The sequence below is a fragment of the Neolamprologus multifasciatus genome, chromosome 17 (genome assembly GCF_963576455.1).
Source record: "Neolamprologus multifasciatus chromosome 17, fNeoMul1.2, whole genome shotgun sequence".
Classification (NCBI taxonomy): domain Eukaryota; kingdom Metazoa; phylum Chordata; class Actinopteri; order Cichliformes; family Cichlidae; genus Neolamprologus; species Neolamprologus multifasciatus.
The window spans coordinates 39,140,047-39,165,499 of NC_140455.1; the positions used below are offsets into that span (position 1 = coordinate 39,140,047).

General features: G+C 44.3%; 3 protein-coding genes and 1 long non-coding RNA gene across 5 annotated transcripts; 2 read left to right on the forward strand and 2 right to left on the reverse strand.

The window, feature by feature from the left end:
• Positions 1–848: 848 nt before the first annotated feature.
• Positions 849–5,183, forward strand: LOC146499892 (beta-2-microglobulin-like). Of its 2 annotated transcripts, none has more exons than XM_085138465.1 (4): positions 849–1,070; positions 1,447–1,719; positions 2,237–2,273; positions 2,479–3,296. In XM_085138465.1, exons 1-3 carry the CDS (start codon positions 1,001–1,003, stop codon positions 2,248–2,250), a joined length of 357 nt encoding a protein of 118 aa, XP_084994591.1. In that variant the 5' UTR covers positions 849–1,000; the 3' UTR covers positions 2,251–2,273; positions 2,479–3,296. The 2 variants fall into 2 exon arrangements, with proteins under 2 accessions (XP_084994591.1, XP_084994590.1); XM_085138464.1 differs by lacking the exon at positions 2,479–3,296 and adding an exon at positions 4,972–5,183 and having other exon boundaries at positions 871–1,070.
• On the reverse strand, positions 3,046–6,538 carry LOC146499893 (uncharacterized). Its single transcript, XR_014870302.1, has 2 exons — positions 6,049–6,538; positions 3,046–5,938 (listed from the first exon to the last, which is right to left on the reverse strand). It is a non-coding gene; the product is annotated as an uncharacterized LOC146499893 (long non-coding RNA).
• Positions 6,539–6,620: 82 nt separating this feature from the next.
• Positions 6,621–15,974, forward strand: hspa14 (heat shock protein family A (Hsp70) member 14). The gene is made up of 14 exons (XM_085138443.1): positions 6,621–6,755; positions 8,335–8,415; positions 9,820–9,902; positions 10,418–10,466; positions 11,059–11,164; positions 12,006–12,099; positions 12,185–12,289; positions 13,083–13,244; positions 13,345–13,500; positions 13,844–13,946; positions 14,044–14,259; positions 14,420–14,584; positions 15,668–15,735; positions 15,816–15,974. Exons 1-14 carry the CDS (start codon positions 6,699–6,701, stop codon positions 15,889–15,891), a joined length of 1,521 nt encoding a protein of 506 aa, XP_084994569.1. The 5' UTR covers positions 6,621–6,698; the 3' UTR covers positions 15,892–15,974.
• A 3,468-nt stretch (positions 15,975–19,442) lies between these two features.
• prl2 (prolactin 2) lies at positions 19,443–23,272 on the reverse strand. The gene is made up of 5 exons (XM_085138877.1): positions 23,011–23,272; positions 22,622–22,809; positions 22,003–22,110; positions 21,566–21,745; positions 19,443–19,855 (listed from the first exon to the last, which is right to left on the reverse strand). The coding sequence occupies exons 1-5, from the start codon at positions 23,030–23,032 to the stop codon at positions 19,661–19,663; spliced, it is 693 nt and encodes a 230-aa protein (XP_084995003.1). The 5' UTR covers positions 23,033–23,272; the 3' UTR covers positions 19,443–19,660.
• Positions 23,273–25,453: the final 2,181 nt, after the last annotated feature.

Here is a 25,453-nt window from a genome sequence, read left to right on the forward strand (position 1 = left end):
AAAGCGATTTAAACTGCTATAAGTAACTTATTGGGCTATAATATGTGATATCCCTCATGGGTGGAAAACAAAGGGGTTTTTTTTGTTTTTGTTTTTTTAACTTTATCACATTTTAGACATACAGTCAAGTAAAACAGGGATCACATAAAAGATGACATTGTGGTAGTACAATGAGGAACAGAGAGAGTGACAAGGACAGTGAGACAAAAGTGAGTACAAAAAATAAAATAAATTAAGGGGATGGGTGACACAAAGTCATGCTGAGCCACAAACAACATTCGTGTAATAAGTATAAGGCACAATCAGTTTTTGGCAGTGACTTTTATATAACCTTTATTTATGCAGTTAAAAAAATCTCATTAACATTGAAAATGTCTTTTGTAAGAGTAAGTTGGCCAAGAGGAGAAGAAATGGCAGCAAATATTACGATAGTTCAGTAAAAATATTTTAAGTGGGGAAAGGAGCGGATTGGTTATAATGTAAGTACAATAACACAGAGTTGTAAAGATACTTGAAAAAACAGATAATTTTTTAATTCTATATATAACCTCTTTGTAAACGCTGTTCACCAAAGTCTATTTACCAACATACGTAAAGATATTACACATAAAAATACACGGAAACAACACCGGCAGCCATCTCAAACATGGCGGCCTATTTGCTCAAACGACAGTGAACAACAACATGTCGGAGTAAATTCCGCCTAGCAACACGACGTTTGGAGTTTCCTATTGGTAGAATTATAGGCACGTGTCGTCTTGTCACGAGTTTGTGCCGCTTGTGTTTTATAAACGGCGCGCCAAAACATGGTTTTGGTGGGCGGGGTTACAGCTCCCTGTCAGTTAGCATTAGCACTGCCTGGACGTCCCGGTGTCTGTTAGCTAACACTCCCGATGTGAACGGTTTCACTTTCGGTGTGGATCGTGGCGCACTGTTGTCTTCTCTTTTGGTCGAGCGAATCTCCAACAGTGATATATCGAGTCGGTCTGTGGGTGAAACAATGAAGACGTTTGTATGTCTCGCCGTCGTCCTTCTGCTGGGACTCACAGATCTGTCGGCAGCCAAGAACTGTAAGTGATCTCCGGTAACTGAACATGTTTGTGTTTCCGAAATGGCCCGATGTTATCAGACGGAAGGCGCTCGGGCCCAGTGAAAGCAAAACTGCTTTAAAGGTAGTAAAGTGGAATCTCTGGGAAATGGCAAACAGTAACATACTTACAGTACTTACCGTACTAAACTGATAACTTGTACTTAAAGGCGCTGTAACGTTTTACGAGTACTACGAGTACTTCCTTGTTTGGCTGTTATACGTGACACACTGTGACGCAGATAATTGCCGTGTTTATATTTAATAAGTTGGTGGAATCTAAATGAATATTTATCATCTGGATTAAATGATTGTCTTTGTTTCATCTGTAAGCGAGTGACTGTTTTTGTGTTTCCCAGTTGCACCCAAGGTTCAGGTGTACACCCGCTCCCCCGGACACTACGGGACCGCCAACACCCTCATCTGCCATGTCAGTGGATTCCATCCTCCTGAAATCACCATCGAGCTGCTCAGGAATGACAAAGTGATGCCAGGCTCTCAGCAGACCGACCTGGCCTTTGAGGAGAACTGGCACTACCACATGACCAAGCATGTGCCTTTCACCCCAACCAAGGAGGACGTGTTCAGCTGCAGAGTGACTCACGGGGGGACAAAGAAGACATATATTTGGGGTATGAGTGTTTTCACTGTGTCTGTGTGTACGTGTTGTTTCACAGGTCACAGTAGGTTAGAAAATATTTTGCTAAATTTTCTTAGTTCTGTATTTTAGTTTTGTACACACATGTCATCTATATTTATATATTTATTTCTTATTTCAGATCATGTATTTATTACATTGACTAACATTGTTTACAATGAACAAAACTATGGAATAAAAAACGGTTCAGAAACAGAACAATTACAGAACATAGAACTTTGTGCAAGTTCTTAATACTCCGTTCATCACTCATTCAAACGCTCATTAATAAACAAGCCAATAAGAACAAATTTGTATTCTCAGATGTTGTCCTCTTGCAAAAACACATTTTATATTTTCAAACAGACGCTGAAATGTTTTTACATCATGTTTCATCAGTCAACACTTGCCTGGTTTAACGACCATATTGAAGTTTTAAGTTGAAATTGTTGCTGTTTGTAACAGGCTAGCATCACAGCTAGCATAAACATGTTTTAATTGTCTCGTTTCAGAGGCAGATATGTAAGCTCTACATGTGTCCAGCTCCAGGTATGTATGTGCTCATCATACTTCAATATAATGACATTACATTGTTGTGGAGGAGTGTGGCTTGTGTCTGACAGCAGGGAAGCTACAGTCAGATCATAGCAGTGTGTTTGCAACCGTGCCAGCCACCCTCCCCTGAATCGCTGCAGCTGACCCACAAAGCACTGAGTGATAGACAACGTTTGTGTTATGTTTGTGGTCCCCACAGGTCTGCTCAGCAGGATGGAGAAGATTGGAATTTTTCTGGAATCTTGAAAATGTCTAAAGTAATGGATTTGATTATGCAACTGTTTGAGCTTCACAAAATGAAAACGCTGCACTTCCATGGGCTCAGACAGCAACCATCCTTCAGCTTCATCTTTGACACACAGCGCCACAGCAGCGTGCGTTAAACCGACAGCAGGCGTCATGTTTGAGACGTGCCCAGCTTACTCCAGTCACGTAGCTGAGATCCAAATGTTCCCCGAGGCCAAACTAAATGTATTTTCTGAGCCTTATTCTCTTAAAACAGCTGGAAGACAGAATAACCTGTAACTACACTTTGCCTTCAACACATCCAGAACGTGTGAAGCACCTGATCTGAGTTTTGGCATCTGCTGTGAAACGTCTGAATGTGTGTTTCCTACAGTAGGAAACACACATTCAGGTGGTGTCTGTGGGTGTGGTTGTCCATGGAAAAGTGCAGAAGTTTTGAGGATTTGATTAGTTCTGGATTTCTCTTCAGATAAATATTCCTTTAGGAATCTTGTTTTGATCTGAGTGTCGACTTTGTGGTGGTGGTGAAACTGAAGTGTTTGCATTGCTCGGTGATTTTTAAGGTGAATCTATACAGATCAAAGACTTTCATATTAATGTTGTAATAAGGTAATCAATGTAAATATGTATCCGATTTGAAAATGTTTATTTTACTAAAACATGCTTTGTTGTTGAAATGACTCCAAACGTGACCGTTTGTTAAGTTAAGCAGACGGTTCCTGTTTGTTCTGACATATTTTATGCAAAATAAAACGATATTGGTTTAATTCACATTGGACGTCCAGCTGTGCACAGCGAGTTATTATAATAGTGATGTTAAACTGTGTCATGTGACCTGGCGTAGAAGAAGTCCTCCCCTCGCCGCCTCCACGTCAGAGCTAAGAGAGGTTTAAGGTCCTAATATCAAACCTCATAATCTGCTAATAATATTTATTCTTAAGCAAAGATGAATCAAAATATAAGTTTGTTCACTGTATAAATGAGGAAATGGGGTGACGGTGAAGTTAACAGGTGGAGCTGCTGGGTTCATGCATGGCTGCTCATTTTCCTTCTTAATGGTTTAGCAGGAAGGCAGCTGGATGCGAGTCTCCTCACCTGCATCAACTACACTCTGCATACTTGCTGGGTCACACTCTCAGTCAGGACTTTTTAACATCCGAGAGCCAAGTCCGACTTCCTGTGTGGGGTTGTGTCCCTGCAGGTGATACAGTCTGTGTGTTTGAAGCTTGAATTCTTCCGTACATGAGACTGGTCGTTGTTTCTCACCACTAAACGGTTTTTAATTCTCAATTCACTGGAGAATCCAGGAGAATCTCAAGAAGATCATTTAGTATATTTGGGGTAACGTATGTTTTCACGCTTTATTGACTTTTTGGTGTAAAAAGGAGACGGTGTAACATTTCCACAGAGGAATCTGGAAATGACACGTTTGGATCTAAATTCAGACAAATTCACCAAAACAATCGAGGTGGATTCAACTGTTTGATAAAAGTTCTTTATATGATTTAACTACAAGAATAGAAACAGCTGCTCTTACTGACAGGCCTCGTGAGACCCCCACCCACCCCACTGCCTCCACCAAAAGCAGCAGAGCACTGTGCATCTCCACCTGTGACCTCATGATCCACCTGCAGGTGGGCGGAGTCTGGACTCCATGTGTTCAGGTTGCAGGACAGGTGGACACCAGCACATCAGTGTGAGGGGCGGGCTTCCTGAGGCCCTCCTGAGACTGCAGAGTCTGACCTGAGCTGCAGAAAACTCCAAACAAGAATCAATAACATAATAAGCTGTTTGACACTGGCAGAGAATATTCTATATATAAAGTTTATAATAATATAATATAGGGATTATTATAAAGTTTACTGGGCACGACCTGCAGCTCTGCGGGTCAAACCACAGATACAGCTCTTTGTTTCTGAATGATTGTGCCACGAGCTTTACTGCCAGTCAGCGTCATTATAACAGAGCTGACCAAACAAAAACATCCTTATTGTGTAAGTTTACATATATATACAATTAAATTACTGTGTCTAAATTAAATGTATGTGTGTGAAGCGTCGTAGCAGAGCCCTGCGTGGGATTATTTCTGCTGCATTTGCTGCACAAACCCACAGCAGGTTTTACTGAACGTGTTGCTGCAGTAATGCCCGTGTCATGGTCGGACGGTCCTTCCCGGGGGCGACCTGTGTGTGTGTGTGTGTGTGTGTGTGTGTGTGTGTGTTTCTCTCTCCTCCTCCTCCTCCACCCAGTGGCTGACACACCTGCACCTAATTTGCCACCCAGCTGTCACTGATCATCCTTCGTTGTGGGCTGAGGTATTTAACTGTGTGTCCAGATGGCAGTCGACGCTGGATTGTACTGGAAGCTCGGTAGTGAAGTGTTTGTTGACTTGTAGCTTAGCCTTAGCCGGCTAGCCCCCTCACTTGGTGTTTTTGCTCATTTGTAGGAGGAAAAGATACAGAGCTGGAGGTTGGAGAGAAGGAGCCTGCGGGGTTAAGCTATTGGAGGACAACACACACTTGGATGTCACTTTGGGAACTCACCTGCGCACCACTGGGAGTTTGGAGAAGATCACCGTTGGACTTTGCACTTCACTTTGTGTTTTGAAACTGTTTTTGGGGCACTGTAAATAAACGCACTGTGTACTTTGCACCCAGAGCTCCGCGACTGAGTCTGTATTTTTCCATTATCCGTGACAGCCCGAGGTTTTAAAAGCGCTCTGATGTGATTTATTGTATGTTTATTGTTAATTATATCAACTTAATATGAACTGTTAGCTGTCACACAGCAGCAGCTCTTATTCCAGGGGGTTTTCTCATTTTCCCAACAACAAAAACTGTGTAGTCTGGCAGAGCTGCAGTAACAGATGGGAGTCAGAAATGTTCAGACATTTTTATGTTTACTTCTACTTCGTGATTATCAGGTAATTTAAGGTTTTTTAAGTTGTTCAGCGATCATTTAATAATAAAGAGTCTGAAGGACAATAAGGACAATCAATAGCTGATAATCAGACACCACTTCCTGGCTCTGTGTCCTGGATCATCCAGCCAGGCTTCTTCTCCCAGGAAGCTAAAACGCTTCTTAGCTCCACAACTTTCAGTGTTTTAAGCCCATCATTACAGACGCTTCAGAAGAGGCAGGCTGGACACAGCCCTTTTTAAAGCGGTTCTACATGTACGCGAGTATTTGTCCCGAGCTTGATCGAGCTGTTTTTAAACTCTGTAAAAAAATCGAGACTGAGGTTCAGTTCAATGCATCTAAGTGCTGCGCTCATATTACATAAACTATATGTAAGCATGTAGTCCCATTACCTATAGGCAATTATCATAGCTTGTAATGACCCTTTCCTCTCGTCTGTTTCCTGATTCAGCTACAGTCATGACGCAGAGACGGTCCACAGTCCGTCAGTCTCTCTTTTGGGGGCAAATTTGGATGAAATTGGGATGTTCTCAGTTAAGCTACTGGTGCTGATCTAGAACTTTACGTGTTCACATAATCTGTCCACATCGTCTCATGTCTTTACCTCAGCAGGAACGATAGCAGCCACTGTTCAGCTGTAAACAACAGGTGATCATGACCTCGGTCAGTAAAGTCAATCGTTTCCTCAGGACATGCAGACTGATTCACTGTTGCTCGGTCAGTAACACATAACCTCATAAATAGGATGACCGAGAGGTTTATTTACTTTGTACATAAATGCTTTTATCTTAACAACAGTTTCCTTTTTTTAACAGACATAATTCTTTATGCATCAGGCTCCGCCCCCAGCTACCTCCCAGCATAATGACGTAGTCACGTACCAGACATTGACACACGTACTTAGTTATAGTCTGAAATATGTTTACAAATACCGGTAATAAAAGAGTTAGTGCAAACGGAGAATCAAAGCGTGTCAGCCATGTACGTTTGATTTGTTTCAGTTTCACGTACATCAAACGGAAACGGTCGTTTGTCGCCATTTCTTCAAAGATATGACCGGTTAATAGGAACTACAATCATACAGCCACAAAGATACAAAACAAATCATGAATACAAACAATGATATTAGAGTAAAAAAAATAAACATCAGTACATGCTTTTGTTTTGAAGTACTCCAAGAGGAAATTCTTCCGGTTCAAAGGTGAGGAGAACCGGATCCATGTTTGTCGGTCTTGTGGGCTGAGGGCTGGCAGCATGTCGGCGATTGGGGTTCATTTCGGTTACACATCCGCGTGTGTGGCGATATTTAAGGTGAGCATCGCTTCATGAAACCTCACGTGTTGTTTTTGTGAACATTAAATGTCCTGAAGGATGGCGCTGCTCGGTCAGCTGCTGGCAAAGTGGAGATAAGTCAATGAATTATTTCAGTTCAGTCCGCGGGTAAATAAAGGAGAGAGGGTTGCATCCAGATTCTTCATCTCAGATTAATAACTACGCATTTTAAACAGTTTGGTGCTCCGATAGGACATCGATGCCAAACACATGAGAAAGCTGAGTGTCCAGTGTTGTACTTGGACAACATCCACCTCTGACACCACCTTTAGAGTCCAGCTCCACCCCAACATGATTTAGAGATGACCTTAAACTCCTGGATGGCCATCCCGAAGCCCCGCCCCCAACCTTATAGTGTGGACTGCAGGGTCCAAGTGATTTAAGTGAACTTCCAAGAAAAAGGGTCAAATATGTGGACAGAAACTCGATGATGGTCAAAGTGGCGTTGCTAAGGAAACATGTTTATAATGTTTATATTTCAGCTTTTGTGTACATAAAGTCACACAGCTGTGTCAGTGGATGGTACACAGCAGAGTGATGTGGAGAAGCTGTCCTCTGAGCCCTCCATCGCTCAGGTAGAGCCCCTCCACACTCAGAGCCCCTCCACACTCAGAGCCCCTCCACACTCAGAGCCCCTCCACACTCAGAGTCCCTCCACACTCAGACAAAACCAACTTTTCGCCGCTTGTATCTGCAATCTAATCTTTTGCTTTTTTAAAGAACCAGAAATAATAGTGTGACCAAAAAGATCAGATCAAGATGAACAGATTTATGGCATTTCTCAACAACGATGCGCCATCTGGTGGCAGCATAACATTTAGGACACAACATTTGGGTATCGATAAATGTAAAAGAATTAAATTACATGACTAGTACTTCTGGACTAGTGACATCACTGCTGACGGCGAGTAATCGCGTACATCCCTGGTTGAAACTGTCACAGCTGCAAACATCATATTAAACTTTAGAAAGATTGAAAATGCAGCGTCACTCAAGTTCACATGTGTGTAAATTCAGACTTGTGCTCCCAGTCTTTGCTTTGTAAAGTCATTAAAGATTACTTTGTCCAAGAAAATGAAAATGTTGGAGTCTAACAGGCGTTTTGCATCATTGCTGCGTTCCTGTAACGGCACATGTAGACGATACAAACTAAGCACCACAAACCTTAATTAGACTGTGAGGAGGCTGAACAGCCTCTTGTCTCCTTTCATCTCACGATTACACAAAACCTTTCGTGACTCTCTGATTATTAAGGCTCAGTTCACATTTATGCTGCATGTTAATTTGAGGTTTTTCAACTAATTCAACAGTAAACCAGTTTAGTTATGATGCATTTCCACTCCAGTCAAACAACAGTCTTATGGCATGTAGTCAAGGTTGGACCAAGCTGAACTCCTTAAGGAGCCCTACAGGGACTGAAGATCTGCAGCTTGGATTCATACATGAAATATGTGGATAAGTGAGCCTGGAAATCAGCTGCTGATGCATCTGAACATCCAAGAGTTTTGAGCAAAGTATATATTTAAGTGTTTCTGAATGTATGCTGTGTGTTGTTTAGGATGGACGGGCTGATGTGGTGGCTAACGATGCAGGAGACAGAGTAACTCCAACTGTGGTGGGCTACAGAGACACTGAACAGGTACGACTTTGGCTCCACTTCTTGGGTTTGTGCCTGACTCATGCTCTCAGTCTTTCCTGTTAGCACTAAGCATCATATTATCTTTGCACGATGTCTGTATAGAAGAAATGGTGATGACCAATCAATAAAACATTTGCTAAAATATTTGCAGTATTAAAAGTAACAGAAGTTCCTCTGTTATCACAGGTCACATGTTTCTGTGGTCATGTTCTTGTCATATCACCTTATAGTGTCTAGCATAGATCTGTCTGCTGTTTGCTCTAAGGAGTTTAGAAAGAAAAGCGTCTGGACTTCTTTAAGTTACTTGAAGACGTTTCACCTTCATCCGAGAGGCTTCTTCAGTTCTAAGGTCAAATGGTGGAGAGTCCCAGATTTAAACCTGGTGGGAGTTTCCCCCCACAGAGGGACAAAAGGACCCCCTGATGATCCTCTAATCGCCTGAGCCAAGGTGTGGAACTGGGTGTGGGTCCCAATCAGCCAGAGTTTCGGGTGAGTTCATTGTGAAACCTGGCACCACCTTATCATGTGATGTCCTGAGGTCAGATGGTCCAGGATGTGAGTGGGTGTTAAGGCGTCTGGGGAGGGATCTCAAAACTGGATTATAGATGGCAGAGAGTTGGTGTCGTAAACCACCGCCTCTGTTCAAAGATGGTCGCTCACAGTGGACATAGATGCTTCTTTCACTCCTCTTTCAAACCATCTGTCCTCTCTGTCCAACATGTGAACATTGGCATCCTCGAAAGAGTGACCTTTGACCTTTAGATGCAGATGGACAGCTGAATCTTGTCCTGTGGAGGTGGCTCTTCTGTGTTGTGCCATGCGCTTGTGAAGTGGCTGTTTGGTCTCTCCGATGTAGAGGTCTGGGCATTCCTCGCTGCTGTGCAGCAAACACCACATTGTTAAGTCTGTGTTTTGGCGTTTTGTCTTTCGGGTGAACCAGTTTGTGTCTGAGTGTGTTGCTGGGTCTGAAGTACACCGGGATGTCATGCTTGGAGAAAACCCTCCTGAGTTTCTCTGATACACCGGCTACATAGGGGATGACAATGTTGTTGCGTCTGTCCTTTTTTTTGTCCCTCTGTGGGGGGAAACTCCCACTAGGTTTATATCTGGGACTCTCCACCATTTGACCTTAGAACTGAAGAAGCTTCTGGGATGAAGGTGAAACGTCTTCAAGTAACTTAAAGAAGTCCAGACGCTTTTCTTTGCAAGCTCCTTAGACTACGATGACCTGGATGACTGAGAACCTTCAGACATGTCTGCTGTTTGCTTTTTGGGTTTTTTATGGAACTTGAAGATGATTTTTTGCATTGAGTTGCAGAATTATTCTGACATTACTGACGGCTGCTTCCTGCACCTGTGAGATATCTACTGCAGCAGCCTTTTAACCTCTGACCTCTTCTGCAGATTGTCGGTATAGCAGCAAAACAGGGACGGGTCCGCAACGCTGCCAGTACAGTCGTCAAAGTGAAACAAGTGCTCGGGAGAAGGTGACACAGCTGACCATGTTTTGTTTACAAATGTGAAACCTACATGATATTATTATAATTATTAATAACTCACTTTACTCAATTTAATTAAATAACTGGGAGAAAAAAGCAACATTATGCAGCTCTAACATTGTTCAGATTGATTGCATCATCACACGTGGACATCAGTCGGGTTTCTCCTCTGGGAAAAACAAACACTGTGGCAGGAATAAGGAGGCTCCTGTCCTCTCTGCTACATGCAGACAGACCATCAGCTGTTACACATGAGAGGATGGCTTTGATCAGAGCCCATGTAGCAGTTACTCAGTGAGCTGCAGTAGAAAAGGAAACAGATGTTTTTGAGACAGAAATGACAAAAGTTACATTTCTGACAACATTTGTATTCATGCTGTTTGTAGCCTGAGTGAGGAAGGAACGAGTTATTATTATTATTTATGATCCTTGACGTCCTGTGGACAGCAGCTCATAACTGTGTGTGTGTGTGTGTGTGTGTGTGTTTCTCTCTGATTGAAAAGCTTTGATGACCCAGAGATTCAAAGGCACAGAACGGAGACCAAATGTCAGGTAGGTTTGAACAACGAATCTAAACCCTCTGAAAGACCAAGAGTCAGGAGCTCCACACAGTTTGGATCCTGGTGCTTTACAGATGAGACTTGCTGAGCCAGCTCGTCTCACTTTCAACACTTTTTCTGGACTCACAGTTTTAAAAAGTTGCCTCAGGTCTTGTTTTATTTAAAGCTGATGATCCATTAATGCAAACAGGCCTGTGTCACACTTCTCCCTCCTGACTAAATCCTTAGATCACATTTACTGAATCGTGCTGACAGGATCCCTCTGATGTTCTGCAGGGATTTTGTAACATGTTTACAGACTGTGAGCACTCAGAGGAGAAAGGATTTACTGTAAACGATTTACAGATAACTGCAGTTTGTTTTCTTATTTACATGTTACACATAATTCTAACTACACACGGGCTTTACTTACACTGAGAAACATTATATTATTATTACTAGTTCTTTAAAAGCAGCCTTTACATGCTGAGATTTTAACTTCCTGAAGATGCCGTTTCTGGTCTGTGAGTTTCTCTACAACGATCTGTGATGACGGCACAAACACAGTTTGGTTTTTGGAGTCTGAGGATGTTTTGTGTGTTTAGGTCGTCAGCAGAGACAACAAACCTTTTTATGAGATCACGTCAGGACAGCAGCCAAAGTACGTCGCTCCAGAAGATGTCGCGAAGCTCATCTTCCAGAAAATGAAAGGTAAATCTGTTAGTGTGAAAATGTTCGTCATTATGTCCAAGCAGCCAAAGTTTCTGGTAGATTTATTATTATTTTTCATGTGGTCTTTAGTGATGGTCCTCCAAGTCTTACTCAACAAGTACCCGTTATCGCACAACACCGCCCCGAGGCGACAAAAACACTTCATATAAGCTTCATACAAACACATTTTTGTTTTTACAGTTTATATATTTTTACATATTATTTCTAAACACTGTCAGCTTCTCACAGCCTGTGGTCCTGATGATGCGTCAGAAATTTCCCACGATCAAATCGTCCTCATTGGACATTTGATGCTTTTTAAAACTCTCTGATTGGCTGACATCAGTTAAGTTTGCATGTCCTGGACGTCGGCCCTAAAATACTTTAGAGCAGGGGTCCCCAATCCCAGTCCACGAGGGCCGGTGTCCTGCAGGATCTCACCCTGGGTCAGCACACCTGAATCACATGATTAGCTCATTACCAGCCTCTGGAGAACTTCAGGACATGTGGAGGAGGTCATTTAGCCATTTAGATCAGCTGTGATGGATCAAGGACACATCTGAAACCTGCAGGACACCGGCCCTCGTGGACTGGGATTGGGGACCCCTGCTTTAGAGGGTTAAAGTCAAGTGTGAGAGCATCTGTCCAACAGCTAAACTGGGTCATGCAACAGAGCGATGCATGTCTATTACACAGTGAAAGTGAGCAGTACTGTAATAATATCCTGGTGTTTGTCATGTGAGCTTCACTTTAGAAGGATGAGATTCTGTAATGTCCTGATACGTAAAGTATTCAGTTTTCTGTAAATAATCACCTGACTGATTATTTCCTGTTTTCACAGAAACGGCTCAGTCGGCTCTGGGAGGCTCGGATGTGAGCGACGCTGTCATCACTGTTCCCTCAGAGTTTGCACATGCTCAGAAGCGTGCTCTCAGGTCGGTGCTACCTGTAACAATCTTTTTATGTCACTTTGAAAATATTCATCTATTCCAGTTTCTAATCGTCACCTGTTTCCTTCAGGAACGCCGCTGAAGCTGCAGGGTTCAACGTCCTGAGGCTGATCCACGAGCCCGCCGCCGCTCTGCTGGCCTATGACATCGGACAGGAGTCGCCGTCAGGGAAGAGGTGTGTCTTAGGAAAGGAACGCCTCAGATTTCATTATGATCATTGGTTTAAAACGACGTGGTCGGCGTGTGAACTCCTAAATCTAAGGAGGATGGGAGCCATGACCTCTGCCTCCTGATCCAGCTGGTAGAATCAGCCTCACATTAGTTTGGGCTCCTCACAGCTCGTCCTTGATAAGCTGTGTTGGCGAGCAGGGGTCGACGCTCCCGCTGGTCCGACTCACAGCGCAGATGTGAACGTTGTTTGGAAAAAACTTTATCCAACAACATGTTTAAAAGCTGGAGCATCTAAAATCCTTGTTCTGCTCGACCTCCTCCACCGACACCTGCTCGACTCCACTCGATCTCAGACGTTTTCCATCACAGCTGAGTACCACGATGTCCAGGGGTCGTCATAGCAACCCAGTCCAAAGGCCAGTGATGTCATTTGTATGCAAACACAACAAACAGCGGAGGCGACGTCAGGCCTGCTGCTCAGCGTGCGGCTCTGGGACTGCGGCGTGGTCTCATGAAGGAGACGCTTTCATGACTCATCGAGTGACGCCACTGACTAGCCAATCGGTGGTAGGCTGGCTGCTGATGTCACGTTTTCAGATCGGCTCTGATTGCTGGGAACGCCGAAACGAAAAAACTACCGGGTACTACGGCGTGCGTGCGTGCGTGCGTGCGTGCGTGCGTGCGTGCGTGCGTGCGTGCGTGCGTGCGTGCGTGCGTGCGTGAGCTGCCAGCAGAGCTGTCACCGTCTGAATGAGTTTTCCATCTTCTCGTCCTTTAGCGATGTTCTGTCTCCACAGCCACGTCCTCGTTTACAAGCTCGGTGGGACGTCCCTGAGCGTGACGGTGCTGCAGGTCCACGGAGGAATGTTCCTGCGTCGCAGCGCTCACACTGACCACAGCATCGGAGGAGAGGCGTTCACTCAGGCCTTGGCGCAGCACCTCGCCTCCGAATTCAAACGGTACCAACATCAACGTTTGATCGATTCACTAAGGAGGATCAAAGCAACAGACGAACACACTTCTAACATCTTAAAGATTTTTCTGTGTGTGTGTTTGCAGCACGTTTAAGCACGATGTGAGCTCTAATCCTCGGGCTATGCTGAAGCTGATGAATGGTGCAGAGATGGCGAAGCACTCGCTGTCCTCGCTGGGTTCGGCCAACTGCTTCGTCGACTCCCTTCATGATGGTATCGACTTCGAGTGCAGCGTCTCGAGGTGAGCTAGTGTGTCGACACACAGATTGTAAGAATCTGAATATCATCGTTAGCTGAGCCTGAGCTAAAGCTGGAACGAAACATTTTTAAGTTTTTTTTAATTAAGTCTTAAAATTAAGACGGACTTTTGCGAGATCTCGCAAAAGTCCGTCTTCATTTTTTTTCTCCCATGTCCCCTGCGGGGCTCCGTATGAAACCATAAAGCTAACGAATAAAAACTAAATGAAATAAACTGAGCAGCAAAATTAAGGGAAAAGTCGTTAAATGTCTTACAAACACATCATCAGGATTCTGATAACGTGGATATTTGTGTCCTTCGTCACGACCTCTGTTCTTTCTTTCAGAGCTCGATTTGAGCTGCTCTGCTCTTCGCTCTTCAACAAAAGCATCCAGCCAATCAAAGCCGTCCTCGAGGAGGCGGGTCTTACACCTCACAACATTAGCAAGGTACGGCGTGCAGGTCTTTACTGATGCGCGAGTGATGGCGTAGCTGTGTGTTAAATAGAAGCCGCTCCTCGATCGCTGACACGAGTCTGTGTTGCAGGTCGTTCTTTGCGGCGGCTCGGCCAGAATTCCTCGTCTGCAGCAGATGATCCGGGAAATGTTTCCGGATGTGGAGCTTCTCAACTCGGCACCTCCTGACGAGGTCATCGCTGTGGGCGCGGCCCTGGAGGCGGGGCTGCTGGTTGGCAGAGACGGCCTCACCCCAGAGGAGGACTCTGTCACGGTGGATGTGTCCTCCATTGACGTGCTAGTAAAAGTACGCAGACCTCAGATAAACTCATCTGATGTTGCACATGAACGTAAACGTCTCAGCTCTGCAGAGTCTTTGTGCACTACTTATGTATTTGTACATAATATCATTCATTAATACTGTAATCGATTTCTAACGCTTCTGTCTGACTCTGACTGTGTTGGAGGAGACGGACGAGTCTGGAGCTGAGATGTTCACGCTTCTCCTTCCTGTGGGCACACCCCTCCCTGCCCACAGACACCACATCCTCAGGGGGGACGGGAAACTGTCCTCCCTGTGTTTGGAGATTTACCAGCGATTCATCACAGAGCAGCCGGAGAAGCTGTCCAAGGTAAGCAAGCATCAGACGTCTGCTTCCTGTCTGCTGCTGGTCACAGTTTACGAACTGCTTTAGAAACAAAGCTGGGAATGTTGGGATGTGTTTGCATTTTAGCAGCTTGGCCAAAAGTCGGTGACGTTTGTTTGCGCACAAACACAACAGAGGACATTAAGGTGAAAGCTTGTTGAGCTGATGTGAAGCATCTGCACCTTGTTGCTGAGCTGGACGGAGACGTCCTGCAGCAGCTTCTGAGGTTAAAGTCTCAGCAGAGACTTCGTCCGTGGCCTCGTCCTCCTCACTGATGCTGAAGTGTCTCCTAGAACAGATTCCCCGTGTTGTCACTTACCTGGACAAGACCAGGTGCACTATGGGAAGAAGAGTTCATGATTTGACCAAAGTTCTCCTGGGAAATCTTGGGTCCATGTGGATGTTCCTTTGGCACACAGTACCTCAGCCTTCCCTCAGACCACATGCACCCTTTCAGGGAAATGTTTCCTCTGAGGTGTTCCTGAGTTTTAGGCTCTAAGTTCCTCAGATCGTCCGTTAAAGCAACAGATGGAGAAACTCTGGATCCATGAAGGCTCCACATCGCAGCAACAGGACTCGGTGCCCTCGAGTGGAGTCTTCAACGCTTCTGAGTGTGTTGGCAGAAAAAGGGGACCAACATATTATAGCAGGTGGTCATGATGTTGTGACAGGTGTTTGTTCCCACCCTCACCGTGGTGACGAGCTTTGGGACCGAAAGAACAACACGTGGAGTTTGCGTGGAGGGCGGCTGACCTGCAGACGGGGTGAAGGACTGGAGAGGAGCTCAGAGAGGAGCTGCTACTTCCCCATCAGAAGAAGCCAGTTGTGGTAGTTTGGGACTAGAAGGCCTGGACGATGACATTATGACCAATGACAGGTGACATGTCCTGGACCTGCGGTGCAGACCCGGACCGTGCGGTGAGATTAGGTCTGGGCCGGCTTGGAGGAGGGGGCTCGGGGCAGATTCTGGGTTTCTCTGCTGCTGCCCCTGTGATGCAGGATGGATGAGCCAGAGAAAATCATCATCATTAGAATCACTGTTCCTGCTTATGTTTGTGTCTGTGTCAGATCGTTTTTAGAGACCTTCAGCCCACAGACGAGAGTCACAGCGTCGACACTGTGGTGACCATGAAAAGGTATTTCCTTCCTGGGTCACATGATGTCACGTGATGATGGTGATGTTGTTGCAAACACATGTTTCTTCTTTATGTTGCAGCGACGGCTCCATTCATCTTTCCTGTGTAGAGCAGGGCACTGGAAGGTCAGAGGTCGTCACCATAGCAGCATCATGACGTGTTTTCTAAAAAAACAAACGAAGCATGATCTCAGTGCGACGTTATTTCCTGTTTTTTACTCAATAAACGTATTAAACCTGTTTCTGACTCTTTGTTCAAACTTCAGCCACGTTTGTTCTCTGCTGCAGTTTAACAGCAAACATTTGTAACACAGCTAAGACTGAGTGCTCGTGTCAGTTATGATCGTCTGCATAGAGCAGGAACCTGAGGAGTTCTTGTATAGTTAATAATGAAAAGTGCAGGTCGATGTATCCAAGTTATACAAAGTGTAAATGTTTAAGTGTGTTTATAACAAGCCTGACAGTATCCGCTCAGAAAGACCGCAGCCCGATGCTGGACTCGAGCTCAGGACTCGAGCTCAGGCCTCGAGCTCAGGCCTCGAGCTCAGGACTCGAGCTCAGGACTCGAGCTCTGGACTCGAGCTCAGGCCTCGAGCTCAGGCCTCGAGCTCAGGCCTCGAGCTCTGGACTCGAGCTCAGGACTCGAGCTCTGGACTCGAGCTCAGGACTCGAGCTCAGGACTCGAGCTCAGGCCTCGAGCTCAGGACTCGAGCTCAGGACTCGAGCTCAGGACTCGAGCTCAGGACTCGAGCTCAGGCCTCGAGCTCAGGCCTCGAGCTCAGGACTCGAGCTCTGGACTCGAGCTCAGGCCTCGAGCTCAGGACTCGAGCTCAGGCCTCGAGCTCAGGACTCGAGCTCTGGACTCGAGCTCTGGACTCGAGCTCAGGACTCGAGCTCAGGCCTCGAGCTCAGGACTCGAGCTCAGGCCTCGAGCTCAGGACTCGAGCTCAGGCCTCGAGCTCAGGACTCGAGCTCAGGCCTCGAGCTCAGGACTCGAGCTCTGGACTCGAGCTCTGGACTCGAGCTCAGGACTCGAGCTCAGGCCTCGAGCTCAGGCCTCGAGCTCAGGCCTCGAGCTCAGGACTCGAGCTCTGGACTCGAGCTCTGGACTCGAGCTCTGGACTCGAGCTCAGGCCTCGAGCTCAGGACTCGAGCTCAGGACTCGAGCTCAGGACTCGAGCTCAGGACTCGAGCTCAGGCCTCGAGCTCAGGCCTCGAGCTCAGGCCTCGAGCTCAGGACTCGAGCTCTGGACTCGAGCTCTGGACTCGAGCTCTGGACTCGAGCTCAGGACTCGACCTCAGGACTCGAGCTCAGGACCTTCTTGCCGCTGTGCTGCCAGAAGTTAAACCGTCTTGGTCCCAACCTCTGCACCACAGCACAGGATGAGCACACACGTGTTTCGTTCATTCCTGTAGTTGAAACTTGGATCAGCGTGCAGATTACTGCTGTTCGCAGACTTGTTAATATGATTTCTGCTTTCCACAGTTTGTGAAGCAGGTGAAAGGTCATGAAGTGTTCTTCTACAAACAGCCGGGGCTTAAAGTCCTCAGCAGACCCGTGCACTGACACACGAGGCTCTCAGCATGGAGACGAACTTTCTTTCATTCTTATCCCACTGAAAACAACGTCCACACAAACAGGATGATCTTCCTCTGAGCTCCTGAGCATCCATCGAGATCTTCATCAAATATCAAACTGCTGACAGCATCACAGCTGCTGCACATGTGTCAGCTGCACATCAATGATGCAAATTTCCTGCTCCACCAAATCCCACGGGTGGAGCTGCCTGTCCTCATGTGTTTTGACTGCCATAAGGTCAGGATTTCTCTCATTGTTTGAGGTTTTATCTTTGCTCGTTTCTTTTTCTCCGCCTGTCCCGTTTGGCTCTTTTGCATCAGAATTATTGTCTAAAGGCAAAGAACGGATTTACTTTACCAAGTGGACCATCCCAGCCTTGCTGTATTGGTCTATTTGATTCACCTTTTATTGTTTATTTCATTTCATTTTCACTTGCTCCACAGACGTGACTGGGAAAAGAAAGAGAAAGAAAAACAGCGGGGCAGAGGGATAAAGGGCAAAAAACAAACAGAGAAAAACACATCTATCAATCACCTGGATCACCTGCTGAGAAAGAAAAAAGAATAACATAATAAACAACATCACGATGATCTGTGTGAATATAACAGTAAATACTAAATATTAAACATTATTGTGCAGCACGTAAGATCGACAGCACAGTGTGCTTTGAGGTAGGAGCCAAAAAGGGTGTAGTTTGTGTGTGTGAGCACCGTGTGTACACCTGTGAGCATGGACGCTTGTTTTTAAAAGGTTCCTTCATGTAATGATCTGAGCCGGTGTGTACCTGGACGCCCATCCCCGTAAACAAAGAACCACCAACGCACCGATGTCTGAGGGAGTCCGCCCCCGGCAGGGGGAGTGGTGGGGGGAGATAGGCCTCCATACCCTGTTTCTTTGCTTGTTTCTGATTCCTAGAAGCGTGGTCAGCTCCTTTTGTGTCGTTTCTTTGTTTTGAGCTGTTACATGCATGTGTGAGGATGTTTTTAATGCGGTTGGTAAATGTGGAGCGGTTCTTCCATCCATTCTCTCCCGCTCATCTTTACCAGGATGATGAGGGCCTGAAGCCTATCACAGGGCGAGGCTACACGCTGGACATGTCACCAGTCTGTCACACAGGGGCTGTGTCCCAATCCAGGGTCTGCAGCCTTAAAGGCCGCATTTTAAGGCCGATTACGTCACCGTGACGAAGGCTGTCCCAATTCGAAGGCTGCTCGAAATGCGGCCCTCAAATGCGTCCTTCATTTCCCTGAATTTTAAGGATGTGGCGGTGTAGACTTCGTGGCCCAACATATCCCAGAATGCATAGCGCGGCGGCGGGTGTGGATAATTTTGCCGCAGACGGCAGAAGCGGAGCGGCCGAAGAGTAAACTTTAAGTACTTAATATTATGTCACTTATTTATGTGCAAATGTTTAATAACGAAGAACATTAAAACATTCCTGTTGGCCACATGTCGGCAAAGTCATGTGACATTAGAAACAAACACATGAACAAATATGTTCTCCTTCATTTCTGTCAAACAAAGCTGTATGAAACGTTTCCAGCTGTTAGTATCATGGTTGCTAGGCAACCTGGGCAGCGCGACGGAGGCTAGACCGTCCCATCTCACAAGCCTCGCACTTCCGGCCTTAGCGGACTTTAAGTACGCGGCCCTCGAGGATCGTTAAGGCTGCAGACCCTGAATTGGGATACAGCCAGAGACAGACTGGTGACTCACATCCCTAACCTTAACCCACACCTGTGGGCAGGTAAGAATCACCAGTTAAGCGGTTCATTGGTCAGCTGGCTTCAGGAAAACTGTTAAGTCATCATCATCATCATCATATATGTAAACAAGCTTCTTTTTAATTAAACATGAGAAACCACCAACATGTTTTCATCCCATAGACTGAAACTTCTCTTAAAATGATTTAACAATCTGCTTCAGTCTGTCAGACATGTGTAACACTGTCTGTTATCCCTCGATGAATAAATGCATTTGTTCATGTTTTTACTGTCTTTGTTTTTTACGTTTAGTTACAATGTTTCAGATTTTATTAGGACAGAACATCTGTAGTATTTGTCGTGATGCTGTGATGATGTGACCTCATGTATTTCTGCATCTCTTCTGTACAAACAACAAAAAAGACATGATTTTGAAATATTTATATAATATATTGAAACAGACGATTTACAGGTTTCTCTTATAATAATTAGTGATTCTGTTCATCGCACCCTGTCTGTTGTCACATTTTCTGAGGATGGAAACATTCTGACAGACTGGGCGGCCGATGCAGTCATGATGAGATGTTTCTGATTCTCTATAAGTAGAAAACAAAAACTTCAGCTTTGTCAAGAGTTTCTAGCTTTTAACATCCGTCCTCTGGAACAATACGACACTTCAGGATCTTCAGGTAGTTTTGGACCTTGTTGGAGTCTCGGCGAAAGCAGTAGAGGAGCTCGTAGTCTTTCATTAGGCGCCACTCAGCACTGCCTGGTGCCAAGAAAGCCTCAGGAGACATGAGGCTGCTGACGGAGTTACTTAATATTCCCAACATCTGCATCTGGTGTGAAAGGAACAAAACATATGGATAAGACAAATTGTTGATGTTGTTGTGAGTTTAGTAAAAAAATTACAAAACAAAGTACTCCACAAACAGAAGATCTAAACTGTGCATATGCTGGTGCACACACATCAGTGCCTCTGTCTCGCTCTGTGTCTCTGTTTCTGCCCTGGTTGAATTTTAACTACAGGAAAATAAGCATTTGAACACAGAGCTGTGTGAAACAGCATTGATTAGACTGCTGCCCTTCACAGGCTTAAATATACTACAACAACATCTGCTGGTCACCGTCAGTGATTACAACAACAGGAGAACGATCTCAAGGCAGCTAGGGTAGTAGTGCATGAGGTCCTTCTGTTGAACAACGCTCAGGATTGTCTATGAGTCTGTTGTGGTCAGTGCTATCGTCTGTGCTGATGCATGCTGGGACGGCAGGTTGAGGGTAGCAGAGGCCAGTAACGCTGTGGGGGCGGAGCTGAACTTCAGCTCAATGTTGGATAACACCTCCCACCCACTCCATGACGTGCTGGCTAGCCACACGAGCACGCTCAGTGAGAGGCTGAGATTACCCATAATGCACCACTGATCGACACAGGAAGTCATTCCTGCCTGTGGCTCCCTGTACAACTCCATTGAACACACTGTAAACACTGCATAGTTACATCTTTTCGCACACGCTCTACTGTAAAATAGCAAATGACAAAGTTCACAGGTTAATCATGAATATTACACCTCTGTAATAGTAGGGGTGGGGGAAAAATGGATACTGTGTAGCATGGTGATATTTTGTTTGCTAATAATGTATGGATACAGGGACAGCAGAAATCGATATTTTGTTACAAAAAGGTTTTTGTGCTCTGACTTCAGAGCATGTTGATCCTTTTTCTGAGCAAGAATCCTGACATTCCTTCACTGTCCAAATGTGTTTAATAAACATGACAGTTTACTTATTTTAATTTAAGACATGTTTTATTTTAATTAAGTTTAAAACTTTTTTATTTAATGTAAAATTATATTTTGTTTTAATTTACTTTCAAATTCTTCAGTTGCTGAAGGGGCTGCATAGTTTTCATAAACTGCATAGTTCAGAATAGCTATAATTGTACCAGATGGTTGATTCAGTTAAGTTGGACTAGACTGTAATACAAACCGTTCAGTTTGTCAACAATCAAACTGAAATGAGAGAAAGACTGAGTGTGAGACTTTGATATTAGAGAAAATGAATATTGATAAAGTTTACCTTTATGTACAGAATCTGAATATTGCAAAATATTTTTAAAAATTGCAATAATATCGTATCGTGCGTTAAGTATTGTGATAATATCGTATCGTGGGATGTATGGTGATTCCCACCTCTGTAATATTCTTTATATTTATAATGGAGTGATTTGTATATATTAGTGCTATTTCTTAAATTTGTAAATCTGTAACATTGTATTGTTTGAATAGGTGAGTCTGTTACTGTTACTGTACTGAGCAACTGTAACATATAGTGTCCTTATGGATTAATAAAGTATTCTGAATGTGATCAAGCTAATCGTTGGTAACACAAACGCCCCGTTCAACAAAGTGTCTGAAGCTGTCAGTGACCAGCTGAATCCTGCTGATGAGAACGAACGTGTGGACGGATCATCTGACATGGAGCTGACAGAGAAACTCAAACTACCACACACACACACACACACACACACACACACACACACACAGTACCTTCTCAACTACTTTCTGTACTCCTTTCCGTAGCTCGTGCACCATGTTGCTCATTTTAAGAGATTTATTGGAGCTGAAGTCAATGAAGTCGTGGAAGTGGGTCATGCTCTGGTGGAAATGCCACAGTGGGTCCCTCCATGCCACCAGGAGCTTCAGAATCACCTCCGTCAGCTCCTCCCTCTGTAGTGACATACATGTAAATTATGGCAGCTGTGTGTGACTAGAGTGGGATTTGTACCACTGAGTGTTACTGTAACATCATAAAGAGCAAAGGGAGACAAATGTACAAACTTCTTTATCATTTGAAAGGAAAAAATGTTTCAAACAGCTTTAATGTTGCTAATGGCAACAAAAGAAAGAACCTGAAACACACGACAAGACTCCAGCTGTAAATATGATGTGTTGAGAGGGATTAACTTTGAAAAAGGTGAATTTACCGCCATTCTCTGAGCGTTCTCCTTTCCATTTGGGGTGAGGATGTTAGACGTGTGACAGTTGCGACTGACCCGGCCAACCTGGTTCTTACTGGGCAGGAAGTAAAGCTCCTGGGAGGACAAACATGAATGAAATGTCAGAGGTTAAATATCATCTAAATGTCAAACGTGCCTGGAGCACGAAAGCAGTGAATGACTTAATACGATGGCTTCCTGTCTCTGTATCCTTACTGGTGTCTGTCTGCACAATAGATGCGTCTTTATCACACATTCAATTCAGTTTTATTTTTATACGGCGCCAAATCTTAACAGTATACAGCATAGCAGACTATACATGATACAGATTTGTGCCATTTATGTTAGCAAGTGTGTGTGAAAACATCTCGTACAGCTCAGTCAACAGTAAAAACGTTCGTCCTTGGTTAGACTGAAAAACTGTCTCATCAGGTTCTAACAGAATGACTGTACGTGTATCTAACTGATAATGTTTGATTGACTACTTTATGTAAACCTGACAACGTCTCATTAAAAGGCACACAGAAGATCCTCATGTCACAATCAAGCTTGTTCATTAAACATCGTTTAAAAAGCTTTTTCTCACGACTGCAATGAAGAAACGTACAAACTCAGAGTGAAGGTCATTGGAGATGCCGTGCATTCTGGCTGAGTGTTGGATGACCCGGTCAAACAGGTTAGCCAGGGAGAGGACGTGACACCCAGCCTCGGCATTCGTGCAGAGGGGGGCTGCATCCAGACGGGTCGGCTGACTGCAGAGCACCAAGCACAACAAACCTACCAACACCACAGAGGCTAGGAGACAAAGGACGATTCAAACATTAGTCTCAACCTGAATGTAATCTATTACTAAAGAACCTACCTTTTGAAAGTGTAAATGAATTTTTTTATATTTAAGGTAAGACGAAAAATCAGGAAATAAACTCCACTGTAAAGTCACACACTGGGACGATTGGGTTACATGCAGATAAAGACACAATTCTGTTCCTGAAATACCTGATCGGATGTTTCCAGGCATCCTGCAGAGGAGATCCTGTCTTAGAGCAGAGAGTGCAGATGTGCTCCTACTCCAAATCTGAATGCTTCATGTGAGGGTCAGACAGTTCCCCCTTTACACTCTATATCAAAGAGAGGGAGGGTGGGCGGAGAAACATTAACAGTGATGTATGCTGTGATTTGGGCGACACAATAATAAATAATAAAACATGTTTGTCAGTTTTTTAAATGAATATTTGTGACAAACTGTTTTTAATAATATACATTAATATACAAAACTGTTGTCTGTAACAGAGCTACACTGCATGAACATCTTCTGTGACAAAAACTGTTACAACACAATGTTACTTCAAGCATCAACTCTGGATTTAAGGTTACAGTGTAGCTGAATTCACTAAGCAGAAGTTATGCTTAATATTTGATAAGAATTTATATCGACTAAATTCAATTTCATTTATAGCAGAAGTTCTTGGTGGAGGTTGAAGAAAGCATGCGTATGCATACATACGTACATGTACATAACATTATGGAATTTAATTGAATTTTTTTGATTTTCTATTTGATCTATTTCGTTACATTTTGCCGTGCCACGGGCAGAAATGTTGCCGTTAAACGCCTTCGTAACTTGAATTTTTCGTTAAATGGGGTAAACCGGGGTTCCACTGTATCAACTTTTGCATGTGAGGGTACCTGTGTCGTTGACCCAGTGTGCTGAGTTTATTATTGAACTTGATTTTGTCTTTTTTAAATTATTTCTAGTCTTTGGGGTTCAGTGTTTTTAGTCTTCTGGTTTCTGTCTGTGTGTCTCTGACTCCTCTGTCAGCTGTATCTCCTTGTCAAGTCTGCATCTCTGTGTTTCCTGTTTTACTTTGAAAGTCTGTCTCATGTCAGTGTTTCTAGTTTTGCTTCCCTTGTCTCGTTAGGTCTAATTTCTCTCAGCTGTGCTCTCCTCCTGTGTCCCATCCCCTCGTTATCCCTCTGCGTAGCCCTTTGGTCATTTCATGCTCTGTGTTCTGCCTCTTTAAGCCTTTTAATGTTTCTAGTTTAAGTGAGCTTTCTGTTTTTCTGCCATGCAGCATTAAATCTAAGTTTGAGTTTACTCCGTGAGTCTCCACTTTGGGTCCACCGATCCTGCCTGTCGCACACAGTACATAACAGGAAGCCTAACATCAGTGGGGTCATTTCTGTTGTGAACTCCAGCAGATTGTTACAGGTTGTTGCTGGCAGACACACTGTGTGATAAAATGCACAAGGAGAGTTTATGAGTTTGCTGATATTTGTCGAGCTGACAGAAATGTGCTGATAGATATTTGGCATTACCTTCCATGTAAAAAATGTTACTTCCTTTATGGTCCCTCTTGTTTTTAATTGGATTATTGACATCAGATGTTTAAATATATTGGTACCCAATTAGCCTTTATTACAGGTGCAGTTATAACCACTTTAAACTGTTGAGTTAAATCAATAATCTTAAATGCTTTTGAATGCTTGTTTTAATCTTAAATGTGTACGTGCTGGCCTTCCTGTCTGGTGGAAAGGTTACAAGGTTCAGCTGGTGAGGTGAGCGGTGAAACTGAGTGCATTTCGGGTTGACACACACTTACACAGCAGTTAGACTCAGGGGTAGGTGAAGGTTCAAATGATATTTTGTAAAGCTTGCAACTGCAGAATTGTGCCTGCAAGAGAACAGTTTGTTGCAGAACGTGTGCCTGATGTTCCAGACGATAAGCGAGCGTCCGGCAGCGACAGGAAGACACGTGGCGTGGAGACGAGGCGATGTTCTTTTCAAACTGTGTTAAAAGTCATTGTGGTTTTGAAACCTATGTATGAAGTGTATCTGTTTGACGTTGAAGGGGCGTCATTAAATTTAAACCCTGATGGTATAAAACATCTGCTTGTGTATTGTTAGTCAGAGATCGATGCTGTCTGCGTACAGTGGTCGTTTCTCCACGCGTGTTCATTAAAATCATCGTTTGACCTAACCCTCCTGGATCAGTGTTGTTTCTGTGTCCCTTCTCAATATTTGAACCCGCAACAACCTTAACTTAAAGACACCTGGGCTAAAAAATGCTGGATCCCTCTGCCCCACTTTGACCTGAGTATAGCCCTGTAACCAATGGACAAACTGTAAGTTTTGGGTTAAACCTCATGAAATGAAACCATTTTGAAAATGTCAGGAGAAGAAAGTACAAACATTTGTGTAAAAATGTCGAGAGCAAAAGTAAAAAGTTACCTGGATGATTGAGCATCAAGACATACCAGAAACCACTGAAGTACAAGTACTTAGTTACCTTAGTGTTACAGTGTTACAGTGTTACAAACAGATGATTTTTTACTGACTGGTAACAACAGAGTTAAGAGATGAAAGAAGTGTGGATCATCTCAGCAACACTCAGTCGGTAATAAACTTTACACCATCATGTCACCGATCAGATGTTACGTC